At 51.2% G+C, this 15,918-nt stretch overlaps 6 protein-coding genes across 6 annotated transcripts in view; 2 read left to right on the top strand and 4 right to left on the bottom strand.

Annotated features, from left to right (window-relative positions):
* GUITHDRAFT_108689 (hypothetical protein) overlaps positions 1 to 1,311 on the bottom strand; it is a gene marked incomplete at both ends in the record, with an annotated part of 5,396 nt that extends 4,085 nt beyond the window's left edge. Inside the window, 2 exons of the mRNA XM_005832345.1 lie at positions 125 to 637; positions 769 to 1,311. Coding sequence (XP_005832402.1) covers positions 125 to 637; positions 769 to 1,311 — 1,056 coding nt within the window. The remainder of the gene's footprint in view (positions 1 to 124; positions 638 to 768) is intronic.
* A 1,569-nt stretch (positions 1,312 to 2,880) lies between these two features.
* Positions 2,881 to 4,785, top strand: GUITHDRAFT_138994 (hypothetical protein; the record flags this gene model as incomplete). The annotated part of the gene is made up of 4 exons (XM_005832344.1): positions 2,881 to 4,023; positions 4,085 to 4,521; positions 4,572 to 4,677; positions 4,729 to 4,785. The coding sequence occupies 4 exons, from the start codon at positions 2,881 to 2,883 to the stop codon at positions 4,783 to 4,785; spliced, it is 1,743 nt and encodes a 580-aa protein (XP_005832401.1).
* Positions 4,786 to 4,992: 207 nt separating this feature from the next.
* On the bottom strand, positions 4,993 to 5,582 carry GUITHDRAFT_108687 (hypothetical protein; the record flags this gene model as incomplete). The annotated part of the gene is made up of 5 exons (XM_005832343.1): positions 4,993 to 5,041; positions 5,091 to 5,205; positions 5,262 to 5,349; positions 5,402 to 5,469; positions 5,516 to 5,582. The coding sequence occupies 5 exons, from the start codon at positions 5,580 to 5,582 to the stop codon at positions 4,993 to 4,995; spliced, it is 387 nt and encodes a 128-aa protein (XP_005832400.1).
* A 687-nt stretch (positions 5,583 to 6,269) lies between these two features.
* GUITHDRAFT_108686 (hypothetical protein) lies at positions 6,270 to 8,266 on the bottom strand (the record flags this gene model as incomplete). The annotated part of the gene is made up of 5 exons (XM_005832342.1): positions 6,270 to 6,305; positions 6,360 to 6,434; positions 6,484 to 6,579; positions 6,626 to 6,697; positions 6,746 to 8,266. 5 exons carry the CDS (start codon positions 8,264 to 8,266, stop codon positions 6,270 to 6,272), a joined length of 1,800 nt encoding a protein of 599 aa, XP_005832399.1.
* Positions 8,267 to 9,273: 1,007 nt separating this feature from the next.
* GUITHDRAFT_138992 (hypothetical protein) lies at positions 9,274 to 14,711 on the top strand (the record flags this gene model as incomplete). Its single annotated transcript, XM_005832341.1, has 30 exons — positions 9,274 to 9,282; positions 9,729 to 9,775; positions 9,819 to 9,908; positions 9,969 to 10,063; positions 10,121 to 10,179; positions 10,230 to 10,335; positions 10,494 to 10,564; positions 10,621 to 10,698; positions 10,752 to 10,844; positions 10,932 to 11,075; positions 11,128 to 11,204; positions 11,233 to 11,266; positions 11,450 to 11,497; positions 11,551 to 11,616; positions 11,667 to 11,702; positions 12,129 to 12,208; positions 12,259 to 12,436; positions 12,586 to 12,648; positions 12,728 to 12,752; positions 12,798 to 12,877; positions 12,931 to 12,975; positions 13,186 to 13,297; positions 13,350 to 13,402; positions 13,507 to 13,564; positions 13,614 to 13,666; positions 13,811 to 13,955; positions 14,009 to 14,051; positions 14,106 to 14,220; positions 14,270 to 14,365; positions 14,628 to 14,711. The coding sequence occupies 30 exons, from the start codon at positions 9,274 to 9,276 to the stop codon at positions 14,709 to 14,711; spliced, it is 2,283 nt and encodes a 760-aa protein (XP_005832398.1).
* Positions 14,712 to 14,776: 65 nt separating this feature from the next.
* GUITHDRAFT_108684 (hypothetical protein) lies at positions 14,777 to 15,218 on the bottom strand (the record flags this gene model as incomplete). The annotated part of the gene is made up of 4 exons (XM_005832340.1): positions 14,777 to 14,827; positions 14,880 to 14,927; positions 14,973 to 15,013; positions 15,068 to 15,218. 4 exons carry the CDS (start codon positions 15,216 to 15,218, stop codon positions 14,777 to 14,779), a joined length of 291 nt encoding a protein of 96 aa, XP_005832397.1.
* Between the last annotated feature and the right edge of the window lie 700 nt (positions 15,219 to 15,918).

Raw genomic sequence — 15,918 nt, 5'->3', positions numbered from 1 at the left:
CCCGCAGCCCGTCCCTCTCCGCCTCCAGCGCCCGTAGCGCTGCCTCTAGCTCTGCCCGTCCCCGCCGCTCCTCCGCAAGCGCCTGCTGTGCCTCTTTTGACTGCTTCGCCAAGCGGGCTTGCACCGCCTCAAGCTCCCGCCCGAGCCCCTCCTGCGCCTCCCGCAGCCCGTCCCTCTCCGCCTCCAGCGCCCGTAGCGCTGCCTCTAGCTCTGCCCGTCCCCGCCGCTCCTCCGCAAGCGCCTGCTCTTGCGCCGCGTGCTCTGCCGACGCCTCCAGCCCCGCCGCCCGAGCCGCCTCAAGCTCCCGCTCCAGCAGCTCCGCGTACTCCGCCGCCTCCTTGGACTGCTTCGCCAAGCGGGCTTGCACCGCCTCAAGCTCCCGCCCGAGCCCCTCCTGCGCCTCCATCAGCCCGTCCCTCTCCGCCTCCAGCGCCCGTAGCGCTGCCTCTAGCTCTGCCCGTCCCCGCCGCTCCTCCGCAAGCGCCTGCTCTTGCGCCGCGTGCTCTGCCGACGCCTCCAGCCCCGCCGCCCGAGCCGCCTCAAGCTCCCGCTCCAGCAGCTCCGCGTACTCCGCCGCCTCCTTGGACTGCTTCGCCAAGCGGGCTTGCACCGCCTCAAGCTCCCGCCCGAGCCCCTCCTGCGCCTCCCGCAGCCCGTCCCTCTCCGCCTCCAGTGCCCGTAGCGCTGCCTCTAGCTCTGCCCGTCCCCGCCGCTCCTCCGCAGCGCCTGCTGTGCCTCTTTTGACTGCTTCGCCAAGCGGGCTTGCACCGCCTCAAGCTCCCGCCCGAGCCCCTCCTGCGCCTCCCGCAGCCCGTCCCTCTCCGCCTCCAGCGCCCGTAGCGCTGCCTCTAGCTCTGCCCGTCCCCGCCGCTCCTCCGCAAGCGCCTGCTCTTGCGCCGCGTGCTCTGCCGACGCCTCCAGCCCCGCCGCCCGAGCCGCCTCAAGCTCCCGCTCCAGCAGCTCCGCGTACTCCGCCGCCTCCTTGGACTGCTTCGCCAAGCGGGCTTGCACCGCCTCAAGCTCCCGCCCGAGCCCCTCCTGCGCCTCCATCAGCCCGTCCCTCTCCGCCTCCAGCGCCCGTAGCGCTGCCTCTAGCTCTGCCCGTCCCCGCCGCTCCTCCGCAAGCGCCTGCTCTTGCGCCGCGTGCTCTGCCGACGCCTCCAGCCCCGCCGCCCGAGCCGCCTCAAGCTCCCGCTCCAGCAGCTCCGCGTACTCCGCCGCCTCCTTGGACTGCTTCGCCAAGCGGGCTTGCACCGCCTCATGTTCTTGTTGTTGTGGTTTGTTGTGGAATGCCTCATTTTCTCGTTGCATCACTTGGTATTGGTCGGATTTGTTCTCTTCTGTTCTTATCTGTTGTTGGTTGTTGGTTTCTAAATTTTGTGATTTGGAAACAACATGTTTAGATTCAACTTGATTTTGTGTTGGCTTGACTATTTTTTCTTTAATCTTGCATTCGTTTTTATTTTGTCTGAATTTTGTTTCCACATCGTTCATTTTCAATCCCATTTCGTCGACTCTTGAATTGTATTTGGTCAGGAATCGATGGATTTCATCTTCGAGTTTCTGGATGATTCGACTTTCGACTTGTATCAGGAATTCGGTTTGAGGATTATCTGTTTTGCCGTCTCCCATTTCTTCATATCCACATATTTGACACATTTTGCTTTCGTCTTCTGTAAACTCGTTGATACTTGAACATGCAGGACATCTAGAACAAAGGGACAGAGATCAGATCATAAATTTGAGCATTCCACACGCATAAACCTTTCTCCCAAAACTTGTGGTTCCGCACGAGCTTCGCAATGTTTGCACATGTTCGTTTTTACTATATTGAATCGCTTCTATCAGACACTGCATCCATGTGTAGGCAATTACCTTTGTCTAAATGTTGCAGTTCGTTTCCGCAGGAATGACATCCATACACCATTTTCCACTTCGAAACAAGGGTTTCTTTTGCCTGCATCTACAAAATTTTGTCATTATTCGCTCAACACAGGTTTTGCCTTGAATCTCTTGAACAGACTATGATTATTCTTGGAAGTATACTATTTCTTTACTTTTCCGTCCGACCTCTTTCAAACAACAAAAATCATTAATCACATGAAAGGACTGATGCCGAAAATTCAGAGATGAGCACCATTTGAATCGATAGAGTTCAAGTCACCAGTACGAAAGCTAGGCTTTATCAAATCCATTGTTACAAGTCCCTCCTCCTCCTCCCCCCCCACTCCCTGTACATGAATCCTCTTAGGACAATGCATGAGTCAACGACGATGATTTTCTTGCTGCAAAAAGCGCGCGCATTTCTTTGAAAGCCCACCCCCCTTTTGCTCTGGCGTCGAAAGGGTGCTTGAACTGAGTTACTCCCTGGGGTTCTACTGGTAGCCTCTCACCCCTGAATAAACCCAGGAAACCACCGGTGGGGAGCTCTCTAAGGCATGATACCGGAGTCGGAGGGGAGGCACACCGTGCCCGGCCGGTCGTGCAACCAACTGGGAGCTGAGTCCAGCTAGTATCATAGTACGGTCCGAGCAGACTGGCAAGTCCACCTTAAACGTACGCCGACGATAGGGAGTCCAGTGGCGGTCACTGGGGCGGCGCTAATGTAAGGGCCTTCGTTCAAACACTCCATTTATAGTTCAAGTTTGTTCAAAACTCGGCGGGCCCACGCTCGCACGATTGGAAAACCGATGAACCCGGGTGACCGCGGTCGGACCGTACCGTTCTCAGTGACTGGCGTCCGACTAACGGTCGGACACACTAGCCCCGCCGGATCGGACATCGGTACGGTCGGACCGTCTGGGCCCGCCGGACATCCGAGTGCGGTGGGATGGGTATGAGGGGGAAGAAATCGGATGTAGTACGAAGAGGCAAGCAGCCATGCGGCGGCGTGGACGGCAGGCCATGGTGGCTGCTGCTGTGGCTGCTACCGCTCTTTTGGTTCTGATTGCTCTTGCGTCGTCATCATTGTCTTTGTCTCGCACGAACTTGCTAGGCTCTGGTAGAATGATGTTGGCATATGATGGTATGTACGACACGCCGCCTGTCACATGGTACTTTCCCGGTTCTCAACAGGAAAACACGCTGGGGTACACGTGGAACAACGTTGAGTATCAAACTCCCACTACCACTTACACACCTGGCATTGTGACACAAGATGGTATTGCGATGACAACGGCTGATACGATTGGCTTCTTAACTGGCCCTACCTCAACAGCCTACCCATTTGGAACAAATGTGGAATACCAGTCATATAAGTCCAAAGCCAGAAGTATGCTGGCAGAGCAACGTGACGATTTCGGTAGATTCGAGCAATTGTCCGATGCTGCTTTGGCAAAAGAGTTCAGGAACATTCGAGCGGGGCATAAAGATGATTTCACTCGGAAGCTCGACAAGTACTTCGATCGGCACAGGCAGACCTTTGCAAGTACAGGAGCCTCGAATAAGCAAGAGAGGAAAAGCAAAGATTCCAATACAGGCGGATTAGAAAAACTTCTTTCTCCCGCATCTTGGGATGCACCGTCGTCTCCAAGCAAGAAGAAGAACACAAGAAAGCAAAGTTTGATGAAGATCGATCCTTTCGAATATGACGTTCACTCTCCGGAGAAGGCTGATAATGTACTGGGGAATGGATATGTGAATGTTGCGCCATCAGGATCATCCAGCAATCAGTTTGTATTTCAAAATGATGTGCAATACCAGAGCCCTGCTGTAGGTGCAAATACTCAGTTGAACGCGTACCCCGCCTATCCAACTCCTGCATACTCCTTTCACGTGAATCATGGAGGTTGGCTTCCAAATGTTGATGGCGAAATCTGGGCATACAGTGGAAAGAAAGGTCCTAATCATTGGGGTGATATCAAAGGTTCATATGGAGTCTGTGCGAACGGACAAAATCAAAGTCCGATCAATTTTGAATTGAACGTCTTGAGGGATGATAATTTGAAAATGCTTCGATGGGTCGGTCCGACGGATCCTTATGAGGTCACATTAATCTCTCCGTTGTACAAGAATGTGATCACGGTAAGTTTTCATTCGTGCCAGCTTTCCGGGGTTTATTGATGAATCTATCGTTTTTTCACAGGTCGAAGGATTGCAAGGCACCATGGTAGTAAACGACGAAGAAGTTGAGTTGAAGTATGCTCAAATTCATACTCCCAGTGAACACAGACTGCAAGGAAGGCAGACTGCAGGAGAAATCCAGTTTTATCATACGTCCAAAGGGTCATCAGACGTCAAAGTGGTCGTCTCAGCCTTTCTTGAAGTCGGTCCTTACACTGCCTCATCATTACAAACGATCATGGATGGTGTTGGAGGGTTTGAGGGCACCTACAATCTTGACGCCAATGGTCTTGCTGGTTCTTATGTGTATCCTCGATATGGTCAGGATGTGAAACCAAGCATTTGGTTTGATACTGCAAAAATGGCTGAGGATGTGCTGGGAGCCGGAAGCAACTATGCAAATTACTATACGTACTATGGGTCCCTCACTGCACCACCTTGTACTGAGGGAGTAACGTGGTGTGTATTTTCTTGCATCTTTCTCCCACTGTTTCTGATCAATATGCTAGGATCGTCCTTAAGACTCCAGTGCTTATTTCTCCAAATCATCATGCAGATTTGCTCTACGAACAAGGGTATACAGCAAGGCCAACTCAGCGTCTATACGATAGAGAGGTGATCAGTTGTAGCTTCGAAACTTGTGTTATTTCCGTGATTTTTGATCAGGTGTATGACACAGCCACTGGAAGATCTCTTGGATTCCAATCTCCTTCTGGTTGGTAGGTTGTTTTTTTCTTGGATGTCGTTTGTCGCCTTTCTCCCCCCTTTGTACACAATAAAATTTTCCTTCCTGAGTCCTCTTCAAAGAAATCTACTGATGTCAGAGATACCATGAAACCTCTGCAGCAATCATAGAGGAGAATCTCAGCCGTTATGCTTTACGACTGCGATTCCTCCATGTGTAGATTTGAGCAGATCTAATGGAATCATTTATGGGCTATTCCTTCTCAACAGCTGCAGAGTGTTATCCATCTTAGCGCTGCAGGGACGTCTGATGAGAAAATCGAAAATTTCAGGTAGAAACTCACTCTTGGTTTGGCTGCATTGTTACCCATCGAAGAGTAGATCTTCCAAACTTATCCTCTTGCTCCGGGTCTGATCCAGAATCAAGAAGAATTTTCATTATGTTGGCATGCTCCCATTCTGCAACTTGTATCAAAATGACTGAAAAACAAATCCATCAACACATGAAGACATACTCGTTGCGAAGAAAAGAGGACTTTGCCCAACATACTTGCATCTCTTGTTCACGTCGGCGCCAGCTCGTATCAGTTCAATGACTTGGACCTGATCTCTGCCTAAGTATTCTTGCAATATGACGCAGGTATGATTGCGCTACCTCCCAGCCATTCATACAAGCAGCATGAAGCGCAGTCTTTCCATCCTCATCAAACAAATCCACTGCATCTGCAGCCGCGTTTCATGAAGTTAAGAAACGAAACATTTTGACAACCTCGTGAAACCACAAGAGCATTTGCGATAATGTGGCGAACTGTCTCAACATACTGACCATGGTCCATTTCTTGAAGGTGGCCTAGGCTTCTCTGCAAGCAAGTTTTATATGCATGATAGTCCAACAAGTCACCGATCATTACCTGCAATTCCAAAGACGCAAGTTGGTCTATTAGAAGTCTCTGATCATCAGCTTAACAAAGTTCACAATGTCGCATCTCGTTTCACCTCATCTCGTTGCACTGGAGCAGCCTCCTGCGAGTTTCCCATTGTCCAGCGTGCAAGGAAGATAGCTGTGAACATCAAAGTCCGCACACTGAGGCTAAAGATCTTCGCATCATCGATTGTTTTCTTGCGATGAGTGGAGGGATCCTGCATATCAGCTACTTGTCTCTACGTCTTGAGTCGTCAGCCCTTCTTCATCATCGTACGAGCACCTTTACTTCTCCCCCTTGCCGCATTTTCTATGCACGGCCCTAACAACCGCAATATAAAAAATAGTAGGACAGGCCGAACGCGGCGGCCTGTTAGACTAGTTTACTGTGAGATCGAAAGGCCTGACTACAAGGTCCAGCATGCCTTCCTGGCGGCTGGCAGACACGCTGATCCCGACGAAGACTCGCGCAGCAGCTTGCTAGCGCAAGATTCAAGTCCATGATATCAGAGCCCAGCAAGAGGCCAACATGAGGGCCCATACGGACGGACACAAAAGTCTCAGTTTCAACATTCAAGGATACAACGCCTAATCTGTTAGTTTAGAGTAAAAGAATACTTTCCTCCGCATTGCTGCCCTGTGAAGCCAAACATGTCACTAGAATGACAGTATGCACACGATCGGGGCTTACTTGGCTCTTCTCATCATGCACTCCCACAGACTGTCTGGCCTTCTTGGTTGCTTCCTCGACCGCAGCTTGCCACACCTTGATAAATGCAGTTATGGCACCGCAAATGACAGCAGCGCAAACTGACCTGATCTGGAGAAAGAGGAAGGGATCTGAGTGCTCCGAGTGCAATGTCTTCATCTCGAAGCTCGCTCAACAGCAGAGGCATCTCCTTCAAGAAGATCTGAAAAACCTCATTCACACTATCTAAGTGTGCTAGCTAGTGGTACCTGTGCATACTTCCAGGCATTCTCGCACTGCTTTGGAGTTCCCCTCACAACCATACACCCACTATCCAAGTTCTGTAGAACGACGACTGAGATCTTGTAGGTGAGAACAGCAAAACATACCTCAGCGCCTTCCTTCTCACCCTCATAACCCTTTTCTTCACGAGAGTTGTATTGCTTTCCGCTAGAAAACCGGATCCTCGCGCCAGTTTCATCTTCGATTGCGCGTACAACAACACTTCCTTTGCCAATCAAAGTGCCATGGTACTTGCGATCAAGAGGGAACCTCTGTTCGTTCGCCTGCTGGAATTCCCACATCTTCCCCTGCACAAGCTGCCAGGCTCTCTGGCGGGCCTCGAACGATCCGCAAATGCAGCATCTTGGCTTTGGCTCTTGCCGGTAAACAATGTGTGCCCCACTTTGTTCCTCCATAATCTTCTTGAGCTTGCCTTTGGCTCCGATCAGCTTGCCATGGAGTGAGATATCAACAGGATGTTCCTCCATTGTGTTGTCGTCGATGACTGCCTTAGCCATGGCCCACGCCTTGACTCGCTCAAACTCACGGCCCTTGATAATCATGACATCCTCTGGTTCGGTTTCAAAGAAGATTCGAGCTCCGCTCTCCTGCTGCATTTCTTGCACAACCTTACCTTTGATTCCAATCAATGCCCCGTGAAGAGATTTGTCGACTTTATGAATCTCCTCCTTATCTCCCTCATTGACTCGGTACACCTCCAGCCATCTTTTCCCCATTCTGTTACGATGCAAGGCAATCGCTTTCTCGACACTCTCTTCATCCTTGAAGGTCACGATGCATCTTCCACTCGGGGTCCCGTCACGTGACCAGTTGATCATTTGCACTTCCTGTACCTCACCGCATCTCGAGAAGTATTTCAGAGCCGTCCCTTCCTTCGCCCTCCATGGGAATCCTCGGACAAAAACACGCTTCTTATCTTTCTCCGACGGTTCAAGAAGAATGGAGGTCTGAACTTGGGCAGTAGCCACGTCATACCCAGCCGAGATCCAGGCATACAGCTCTGGGAACGTGACAGAGGGCTCTGACCCTCCTGACACTGTAGACAATCTCGCAATCACTTCAGTGCCTTTCTCAGAGGTCATGTTGTGTCCCAAGGTTGACATGAGCTCCAGAAATTCGGCGTGCTCAATTCTGTCGTTAGAGTTCTCATCCGCTAACTGGAAAAGTTTCTCCACGTCTGCCTTGGAATATCTGCTATTCTGCAGAAAGGCTGAGACCTTCTGGGGCACTGGCATTTCTTCGAGAACCTTCTTATTCCCGGCCAAGTACCAACGGTAGAACTCTTCGAAGGTTACAAACCCATCCTTGTTTTCATCAATCTCCCAGAGAGCTTGCAAAGCCTTTTCTTTAGACCATTCTTTGCCGATTGCACCAGAAAGCAAAACAAGCTCATCGAGGTCAATCTTCTGATTTGAATCTGTGTCAAAGAAAGAGAACAAGTTTGACATCTGTATCCTTGAGATGATCTTCTCTTCAGGCACAAAATCGTCAGCATTGGGCCCCAATTGAATATCAGGAGCAAACAGTCCTGGACCAAGAACGACATCTTTAGCCTTGCTGTCTTCGCCCTGATTCATCTTCAAAGAAACCACAACGTTCCTTGTCATCCCACAAGCTCCTCTGTGCTGGGGTTTTCCAACGGACCTGATGCATTGCGAGAAAGTTGCAGGTACAAGCCATGCAGAGGAGTTGAGAAATTGAGAAAACAAAGAGATGTAGAGCAATGAATATGTTGATCTCATTTTGTTAATGATCCAGTATTTGCTTCAGTGCTTCGAAAGCTGTGATTAGCGGAAACTACCGACCAGACTGTTCGAACTTCAAAATGTCCGGCAACTTTTCATGGGATGACAGCAAAGTTGAATGCAGGGCTAGAAAACTGAAAGAAGGAGAGCCTGGACGAAGAAGAAGGGAGAGAAGAAGCGTCTGAGCAATCGAATCAGTGGGAGGGGGAGGAGAGAGGCAGGAACCAAGCAGCGAAAGAGAAGAAGGGGAAGTATGTAGCTAGCAGGCCTTATATGTCTCCTCCTTGAAGTCTCCTCCTGTTGTTGTTGAGAGGTGTCTATCATGGGGGTGGGGTGGGAGGTTAGGGTCACCTTACGAATTGTTGGGTGGGGGTACGTAGAGCAGAACGGGTCTGCACAATCCCTCCCACCCGTTCATTTCTCACAAATTTGCCTTCAAATGAAGGGGTATTCCATACACGCCGGCAAGGGTGTAGGTAGGGGTACAGTCCTTTTGACTTTACTACGGGTGATTTTCACGATGTCTGCACCAAGGGGTGGTTAAAAAGCAAGGGGTGGGGGTGGGGAAGCAATCTGTATTCGAAGATGTAAGAGTGTAGGGTAGGGGTACTACGTTTCATAAAGTCTCAGATCACCGGTACTTTTCATTGAACTTTGGTGGGTATAGTTGATCAATTCCACGATGGTATATTGTTCTACCAGGGTGGGGTGGAGCAAATTGCATTTTCGGGCTTGAACTCCGATATCAAATTTCAACGAAACATTTGAATAAATTTGAAATTTTATGAAAATGTGTGGAAAAACTTAGCACACCAAAGTTTCGATCATACTTCTGTGAGCTCGAAGTTCCTAAGTTTGAGCGGCGGAAAATGCCGAAGGTGAGGATTTACTGGAGGAACGCAGAGGAGGAGCGGGGAGAGAAGGAGTTCAGGAGGATGAGGACAAGAATGGCGAGTAGGAACCAATTTTGCATCGTGGAAAGAGAATCTTGCAACTGAGATGTTGCTATGGGTAGAAGGAGCTGTTGTTCTTCAACACCTACATCGGTATGAGGATACGATGAAGAGTTTGAGCTGATACTGTTGGAGTAGAGGTGGTGCCTTGGTTTGAAATTCCTCCGGAGTAGGCCTTTGACATTGAAAACATTCGTTGATGGTCAAATCGTTGAGATCTTTGGGACGTAGCACTGCCCGAAGAGGATTTGGACAAGAAGGAAAAAGGAAGTGAAAGGGGTTGGTGACGTCGCTTCGGATTGGCAGCACTAGTTGTAGATACTAGCATTTAGATACTAGCTTGATCATCACTGATGCAATCTTGATTGCAGGATGATGAGGATGTGATTGAGTTCCCGCCGGAACCTTCAACATCAAAGTAAGTTCCTGACCTTTAGTTCTCAGTCCTCACCATCGCTCAGCCTGCCCGAGCCTCGTCCTCTAGAGTATGATGGGAGCAAATGGCCTCCCTCCAAGCCTCTTGTGATCGATGTAGGATCCCACTCAACCAGGTCCGTTTTCCTTGTTTGTATACCCTCCCCCCTCCCCTTGCAGAATGATGCGAGGAGCAGAGCCGGCTGGGCGGGCGAAAAGGACCCCTGCGTTGTGCTCCGTTCACTCGTAGGGAAGGCGAAGGATGGGAAGGGGGACCTCGTCACACTAGCAGGTGCGCTCTCGTGATCCTTCGAGAGTGCGCAGCATCCTGACTAAACGTGGACGCCAGGCGACCAGCTCTTGTGTAGGGACATCTCAAAGACGATGGTGAGGTCGCCGTTTGAGAAGGTAGAGGCGGCAGAATTTCTCGCGAATCCGAATGTTGAAAGTTTTTGCAGGATGTTGTTCAGCACTTCGAGAGCATGGAAACAATCTTGGACTACACGCTGTACAGGATGGGGATCCACACGGAGAAGCTCTACCATCCAGTTCTTGTCACCGAAGGTCCTTTCTGTTTCATCTTCTCTGCTTCTCTCCTTCCGTCTCGTCCTTAGATCTCGTCTCCTACATCTCGTTTTCTTTCTTCTCCTCTCGTCTTTTCCTTCTTCTTCTTCGCTATCCAAACTTGTTCAAGTTCCCCCCTGTTTGAACCCATCCCACAGCACTGTGCAATCCCAACTACTGCCGCTCGAGATTCTCCGAGATTCTCTTTGAGTGCTACGGAGCACCGAAGGTGATATGACGAGTTTATCGTGTGCATCTGCTGTCACTTGCTCACCAGTTGATCAGGTCGCCTACGGTGTAGACGCGCTGTTTGCCTACGACTCGATGCTCAACTCCCCAGCTTCCTACACTCCCCAGGAGACTGTGAGCATTTTCTCATGCCGGGACTCAAACTCCTGATCGATTGTTTCCTCTAGTGGGGCGGGAAAGCGTCTCATGGGCTCATAATTCGCGTTGGGCACTCAAGTTCCAACGTCATCCCGATCTATGACGGGGCAGTAGGATTCAAGGTGACTGAACGTTTGACCTCCTTTTCTTACCCTTTGCTCCTCTTTGTCGCTTTTCCTTGTGCCTGATCTTTGCTTGTTATCCATCAGTCATCGTACAGGATGGCGTTGGGAGGCTTCTCCTGCTCCAACACTCTCCAGCAGCTCCTCCTCCTCAGACATCCACAGCACAAACCTGCAATCACTGCCCACCGCGTCCAGTTGATCAAGGAGAAGTTTTGCTTCGTCGCCCAGGTCACCATCTCGTCCTTCTGTCCCCAACGTCCGAGTTTGACTGAGACTGCAGGAGGATTATATGGAGAAGTTGCGGGAATACGAGTCTCTCGAGAGCCTGCAGAAGAAGTCGATGAGGGTTGAAAATTTGTATGTTGGCTCACTCGTCTCCTCGCAGAATTGTTAGGTTTCAGCTGCCCTACACTGAGAAGGTCGTGTCCTGCTTCTCCTGCCCCTCACGATTCTATTCCTGCTCCTCCCTTTCCTTGTCGTTTGCTTGGCTATCCAACCCTTTCCCTCCTCATCCTTCTCCGTCCCTCCCTCAGCTCTTCCCCAATGCCCCCGCCCTCCCCGCCCCTCGTCCAAGTTTACTTGAAGGTGAAAGTAGAATGCAGGAAGTTCCGGTGCAGACTGAAGAGGAGATTCAGCGGAGGAAGCGACAGGTCGAGGAGCATTCCACCTCTCATTGATGTTTCTTCTGATGCTCTCATGGCAGCGAGAGGAGCAGGCCAAGAGATTGCGGGAGATGGCTTCACAGAAGAGGCAGGAGAAGCTGCGCGTGGTGAGAGGAAGATGATACGATGAGCTGACAGCTGAGAAACAATCCTCCAGCTTGCCCAGAATATCAAGGCTCTCTTGGATCTCCAGGTTGTTCATGTTGTCATTGCGGAGATGATGATGATAAGGAGGAGGAGGAGGAGTAAGGGTGGGTGTGGGGCGGGAGGTTTCGTAGGAAGGATATAGGTTTGAGAACAGGAGGATACGGTTTCGAGAGGATTCTTAGTTGGATACTGTGATGATGATGGCTAATTTTGCGGTGAAGAACCAGATGAAAGGACTTAAGGGGAAAGAACTTGCAGCCGGTGATTGACCGTCCCTGCCCCACCTGATTCTTTGCCGCATCATCTTCATCACCTCCTCTGACCTCCTGATTATTTGTTCTTCCCCTCCGTGTCCCTTTGCTTCCGGCCTATCCTCCTCTCTTGATTCTCTTTCCATTCTCTCCTCCTTTCCCTCTCAATGTTTGTCCCTTCCCTCTCTCCTCTCGCTTCCGTCATTTGGCTTCCTGACTAGATCGATGAAGTGGGCGAGAAGATCGCAGCCTTCGGCATCTCGGAGCCGACAAAACCTGCCTCCGTCTCCAAGTTCTTGGGGTGAAGCTCGTGAACGGGGGAGGAGGAGAGGATAGTGAATGAGGAGGCAGGAATCTGTCAAGGCAGCTGAACGATATCCGAGCAAAGCACAAGGCGAAGGGGTTCGATGTTCCTGCGGGTGAGGCGAGAGAGGGCGGGGAAGCTGCTCCGGCGTCGATGAAGTTTGATGCCTCAGACGATCCTGTGGTTGAAGAGTTCCTGAAAGCTGAACCGGAAGAGGACAAGGAGGTGAGGCCTGCGCACATCGACTTGTTTCTTCCTAATCCCGATCCTTGCTCAGGAGAGCTTCCCTCTGCTCAACGTGCCGGACGACAAGTTGAGCGCCGAAGACGTCTCTCGGCTCCTGCTGTCTGTCTGTCGTGCTGACGGTCGTTCAGAGAGAGAAGAAGAGGAAGCAGAAGATGATGGCTGGACTGCAGCAAGCTCGTCTGGCAGAGAAGGTGAGAAACGGTTCCTGTACCGTTAAAACGTCTGAGCGATTCTCCCTCCCTCTCCCCTTCTTGCCTCTCCGTACTACAGAAACGAAAGACGGAGCAAGCTGAAGGTCTTCTGCTACTTCTGCTTGCTGTTTTAATGAACCAGTGAGCAGAGAAGCAGAGGAAACGTCAGGAGGAGGAGGAGGAGCGCAAGCTCGATCCTCAGAAGTGGTTGACTGGAGCGAAACAGAGGGTGAGAACTGCCTTCAAGGCTGGTGGTGAATGATGACTTGAACGGCAATCTAGCACGCAAACTTGTTTCAAAAGTATCAGCAGAGGCAGAAGAAGAAGGTGACAAATGGTTTTGTCCACTTCTTCTCATCCTCCTGTGTCAGTCCTTGCTGTGTCCCTTGCTCTGATCCTCTCCCTTCCCTTCCTGCCTGTTTTCAGTTCCATCTCGCCCCCGCCACCCCCCCCCCCCGCCCCCCGGCCGGGACAACACTACTTTTCTCCTACCATATTCCTCTTCTCCCCATTCCCTCCCTCACACCCTGGATGCAGGCCATGGTGAACGACAGGAGGTCAGAGGCCTCAAACGAGAGGATGAAGGCGATTATCTCCACCCTTGCGGGATCGGAAGACGCAAAGAAGAAGAATGCAGACGGATGCGCCGGTAGGACTGTTCTAGCATGCGGCCAATTCCCTCAGCCTCTGTGTGTACGCAGATGACGGATCTGACTTTGGAGATGATGACGATGATTGGAACGTGTACAGACAGGTGAACGGGTTGCGTTTTATTCCCTTCTTCCCCTGCTCTGCTCAACTCCCGTGCCCGATCGCTTCAACACCTTTCTGCTCCTATCTCTCATACCTCTGCTCCAGATTTCAAGGGAAGCAGTATCTGACAGCAGCGAGGAGGAGGTTGATGCTACTCTGGCCGGTACTTGCTATCTGTACGATCGGGCGACCCTCTGAATCTTCTGTCACAGAGCTGGATGCGCAGATCTTAGAGCTCGATCCTCTCCATATCCCAGTGTCACAGGTACAGAGAATACTTCCTCCCCCCTCTCTCGCTCCCACCTCCCCGCTCCTCTTTCCTCCTTCTCCCCCCCCTTCCTGCCTCTTACTTTCTCCCTCCTCGCACCTCGCTTCTCCCTCTTTTGGCTCCTCAATCACACCGGGAAAGTTCCACCAGGAGAACGAGCCCAGCACCAACGTCTACATCCCAACCGCGCGAGACTTTCAGCTTGCTCTCTCCACCGAGCTCATCCAAGTCCCAGAGATTCTCTTCCAGCCCTCCATCATCGGGCTGGAGCACTGTGGCATGGCTGGTAAGAAGAGGAGGTGGAGATGGCAGGGGTTTTGACGCAACACTCGATGTCAGAGCTGATCAACAACGTGCTGAATCGCTACAACATGGACCAGAGGTGTGTGATGGAGGCGGAGGAGGGAGGGAGGAGGCGGAGGTTGACGAGCAACAGGATGAGGATGGCGGAGAACGTGTACATCTGTGGAGGGGGGTCGCTGTTTCCGGGTTTCAAGGAGAGGATCGAGTACGAGATCCGTTGCCTGCTTCCTGCAGGGGCAAATTTGAACGTGATGCGTTCACCTACCCGCTCCTGCTGTCGCTGACCTCCGATGCCAGGTGGTGGTGGCCCACGATCCGATCCTTGAGACTTGGAGAGGAGCGTCCAAATTCGCAGCCCATGAGAAATTCGAGTCTGTCTGCTTGACGAAGCAGGTGGACCTCCCTTTCACCCTTGTTTCCCCTCTATCTCTCCTCGTCTCTTCTTTCCTCCTCCATACTGCCTCTCTCCCTTCCCCACTCTCCTCTCTCCTCTCCACCTCTCTTTGCTCTCTCCCTTCCCCTCTTCTCCTTCCACTCTCTGGTTCTCTCCTTATTGACTCGTACCCTCACCTGCATGCCACTCGTGCATCTACGATTCTTCAACCTCTCCTTCTTCTCTCGTTCTCGTCCTCTAACTGTTCGGTTGTCGATGCAGGAATGGGAGGAAAAAGGACCAGGGTATTTGATCGAGCACCGCTGCTCGAACAAATTTTTTCCTTCAATTGCCTCAACTATGTAGCAAAATGAATAAGATACACGAATCAACATTAGCACCATCACAGGAGATGGAAGGCCAGCTGTCGCCTATGATGCTATGTATTCCTCCAGGGCTTTTTCGAGCTTTTCACAGATCTCCTGCAGGCATGCATCTGAGTCGACGAGGGAGAGCAGCATAGAGTATGCATACCTTGTGATCTAGCTTCAACTTCGCCATCTTGCCTCTCGCTTCCATCACCTGCACCACCATAAGGAGCAAGTTCAGCATGCAACTCTCCTTCACCTCCATGATCGGTATGTCCGACCGCGGATACCCTTCTGCATCTATCAAGGGAGTGTGTCTCTCCCAGAACTCTCCCGACACATGCGCCGGGGCACCCAATTGCTCCATCAGGTCCGCATGGGATTTGATCTCTTCCTCTATCCTGTCCCGTTCCTTCTCTAGCTCGAGGACCTTTGCCCTCAGAGGACTCGCTGCCTCCTCCTCCTGCTGAGTAGGGATCACACCATTCGGACATCCTCCCCTCATCCTCAAGATTCTAAGCCTGCCTCGTCCTGCTCTTTCTGCTCCTGCTCTTTCTGCTCCTGCTCCTGCTCCTGCTCCTGCTCCTGCTCCTCCTTCTCCTCCTCCTCCTGCTCCTGCTCCTGCTCCTGCAGTTGTTCCTGTCTGCATTATGGTTGATGCCAACCGTGCTTCTGCTTCTCCTCCTCCCATCACTTCCAGGAGCAGCACCGCTACCATGAAACAGGCCCTCGCCATGCTGGATTGGCAATTCACAAGGGTGGGGTGGTGATATGTCCCCTACTTCTGTCTGTATACGAAAAGAATAGGTGGGTAGGGGGTATTCCGATATTAGGGGTAGGGTGGGCAAGCAATCGGGGCCAAAACAATATGCAAGCAGATCGAGAAGATGATGATTGAGATGGTGATGATGATTGAGATGATGATAACGAAGAAGGTGATGGTGATCATGGGGGAGATAGAGATGATACAGACGACTATCATCATGATGATGAGCGGATGATAGCATGAATATTAAGATGACAATGATCTAGATAATGATATCATGGACTATGTAGATGACGGAGGTGATAGTGATGAATGATGGTGGAGATGCAGATGATGTTGAGAAGGACATTCAGGTTTCCTTGAGGTCTTCTGAAGTATTTTATTTCCAGAATCCTGTGTGATGTTGGTAGGGGTACACGGGCTGGCGAACAAACATGGA

This window comes from Guillardia theta (assembly GCF_000315625.1).
Source record: "Guillardia theta CCMP2712 unplaced genomic scaffold GUITHscaffold_35, whole genome shotgun sequence".
NCBI classification, from domain to species: domain Eukaryota; class Cryptophyceae; order Pyrenomonadales; family Geminigeraceae; genus Guillardia; species Guillardia theta.
The sequence above is the reverse complement of the archived record's forward strand: the minus strand, read 5'-3'. Positions and strand labels throughout refer to the sequence as shown.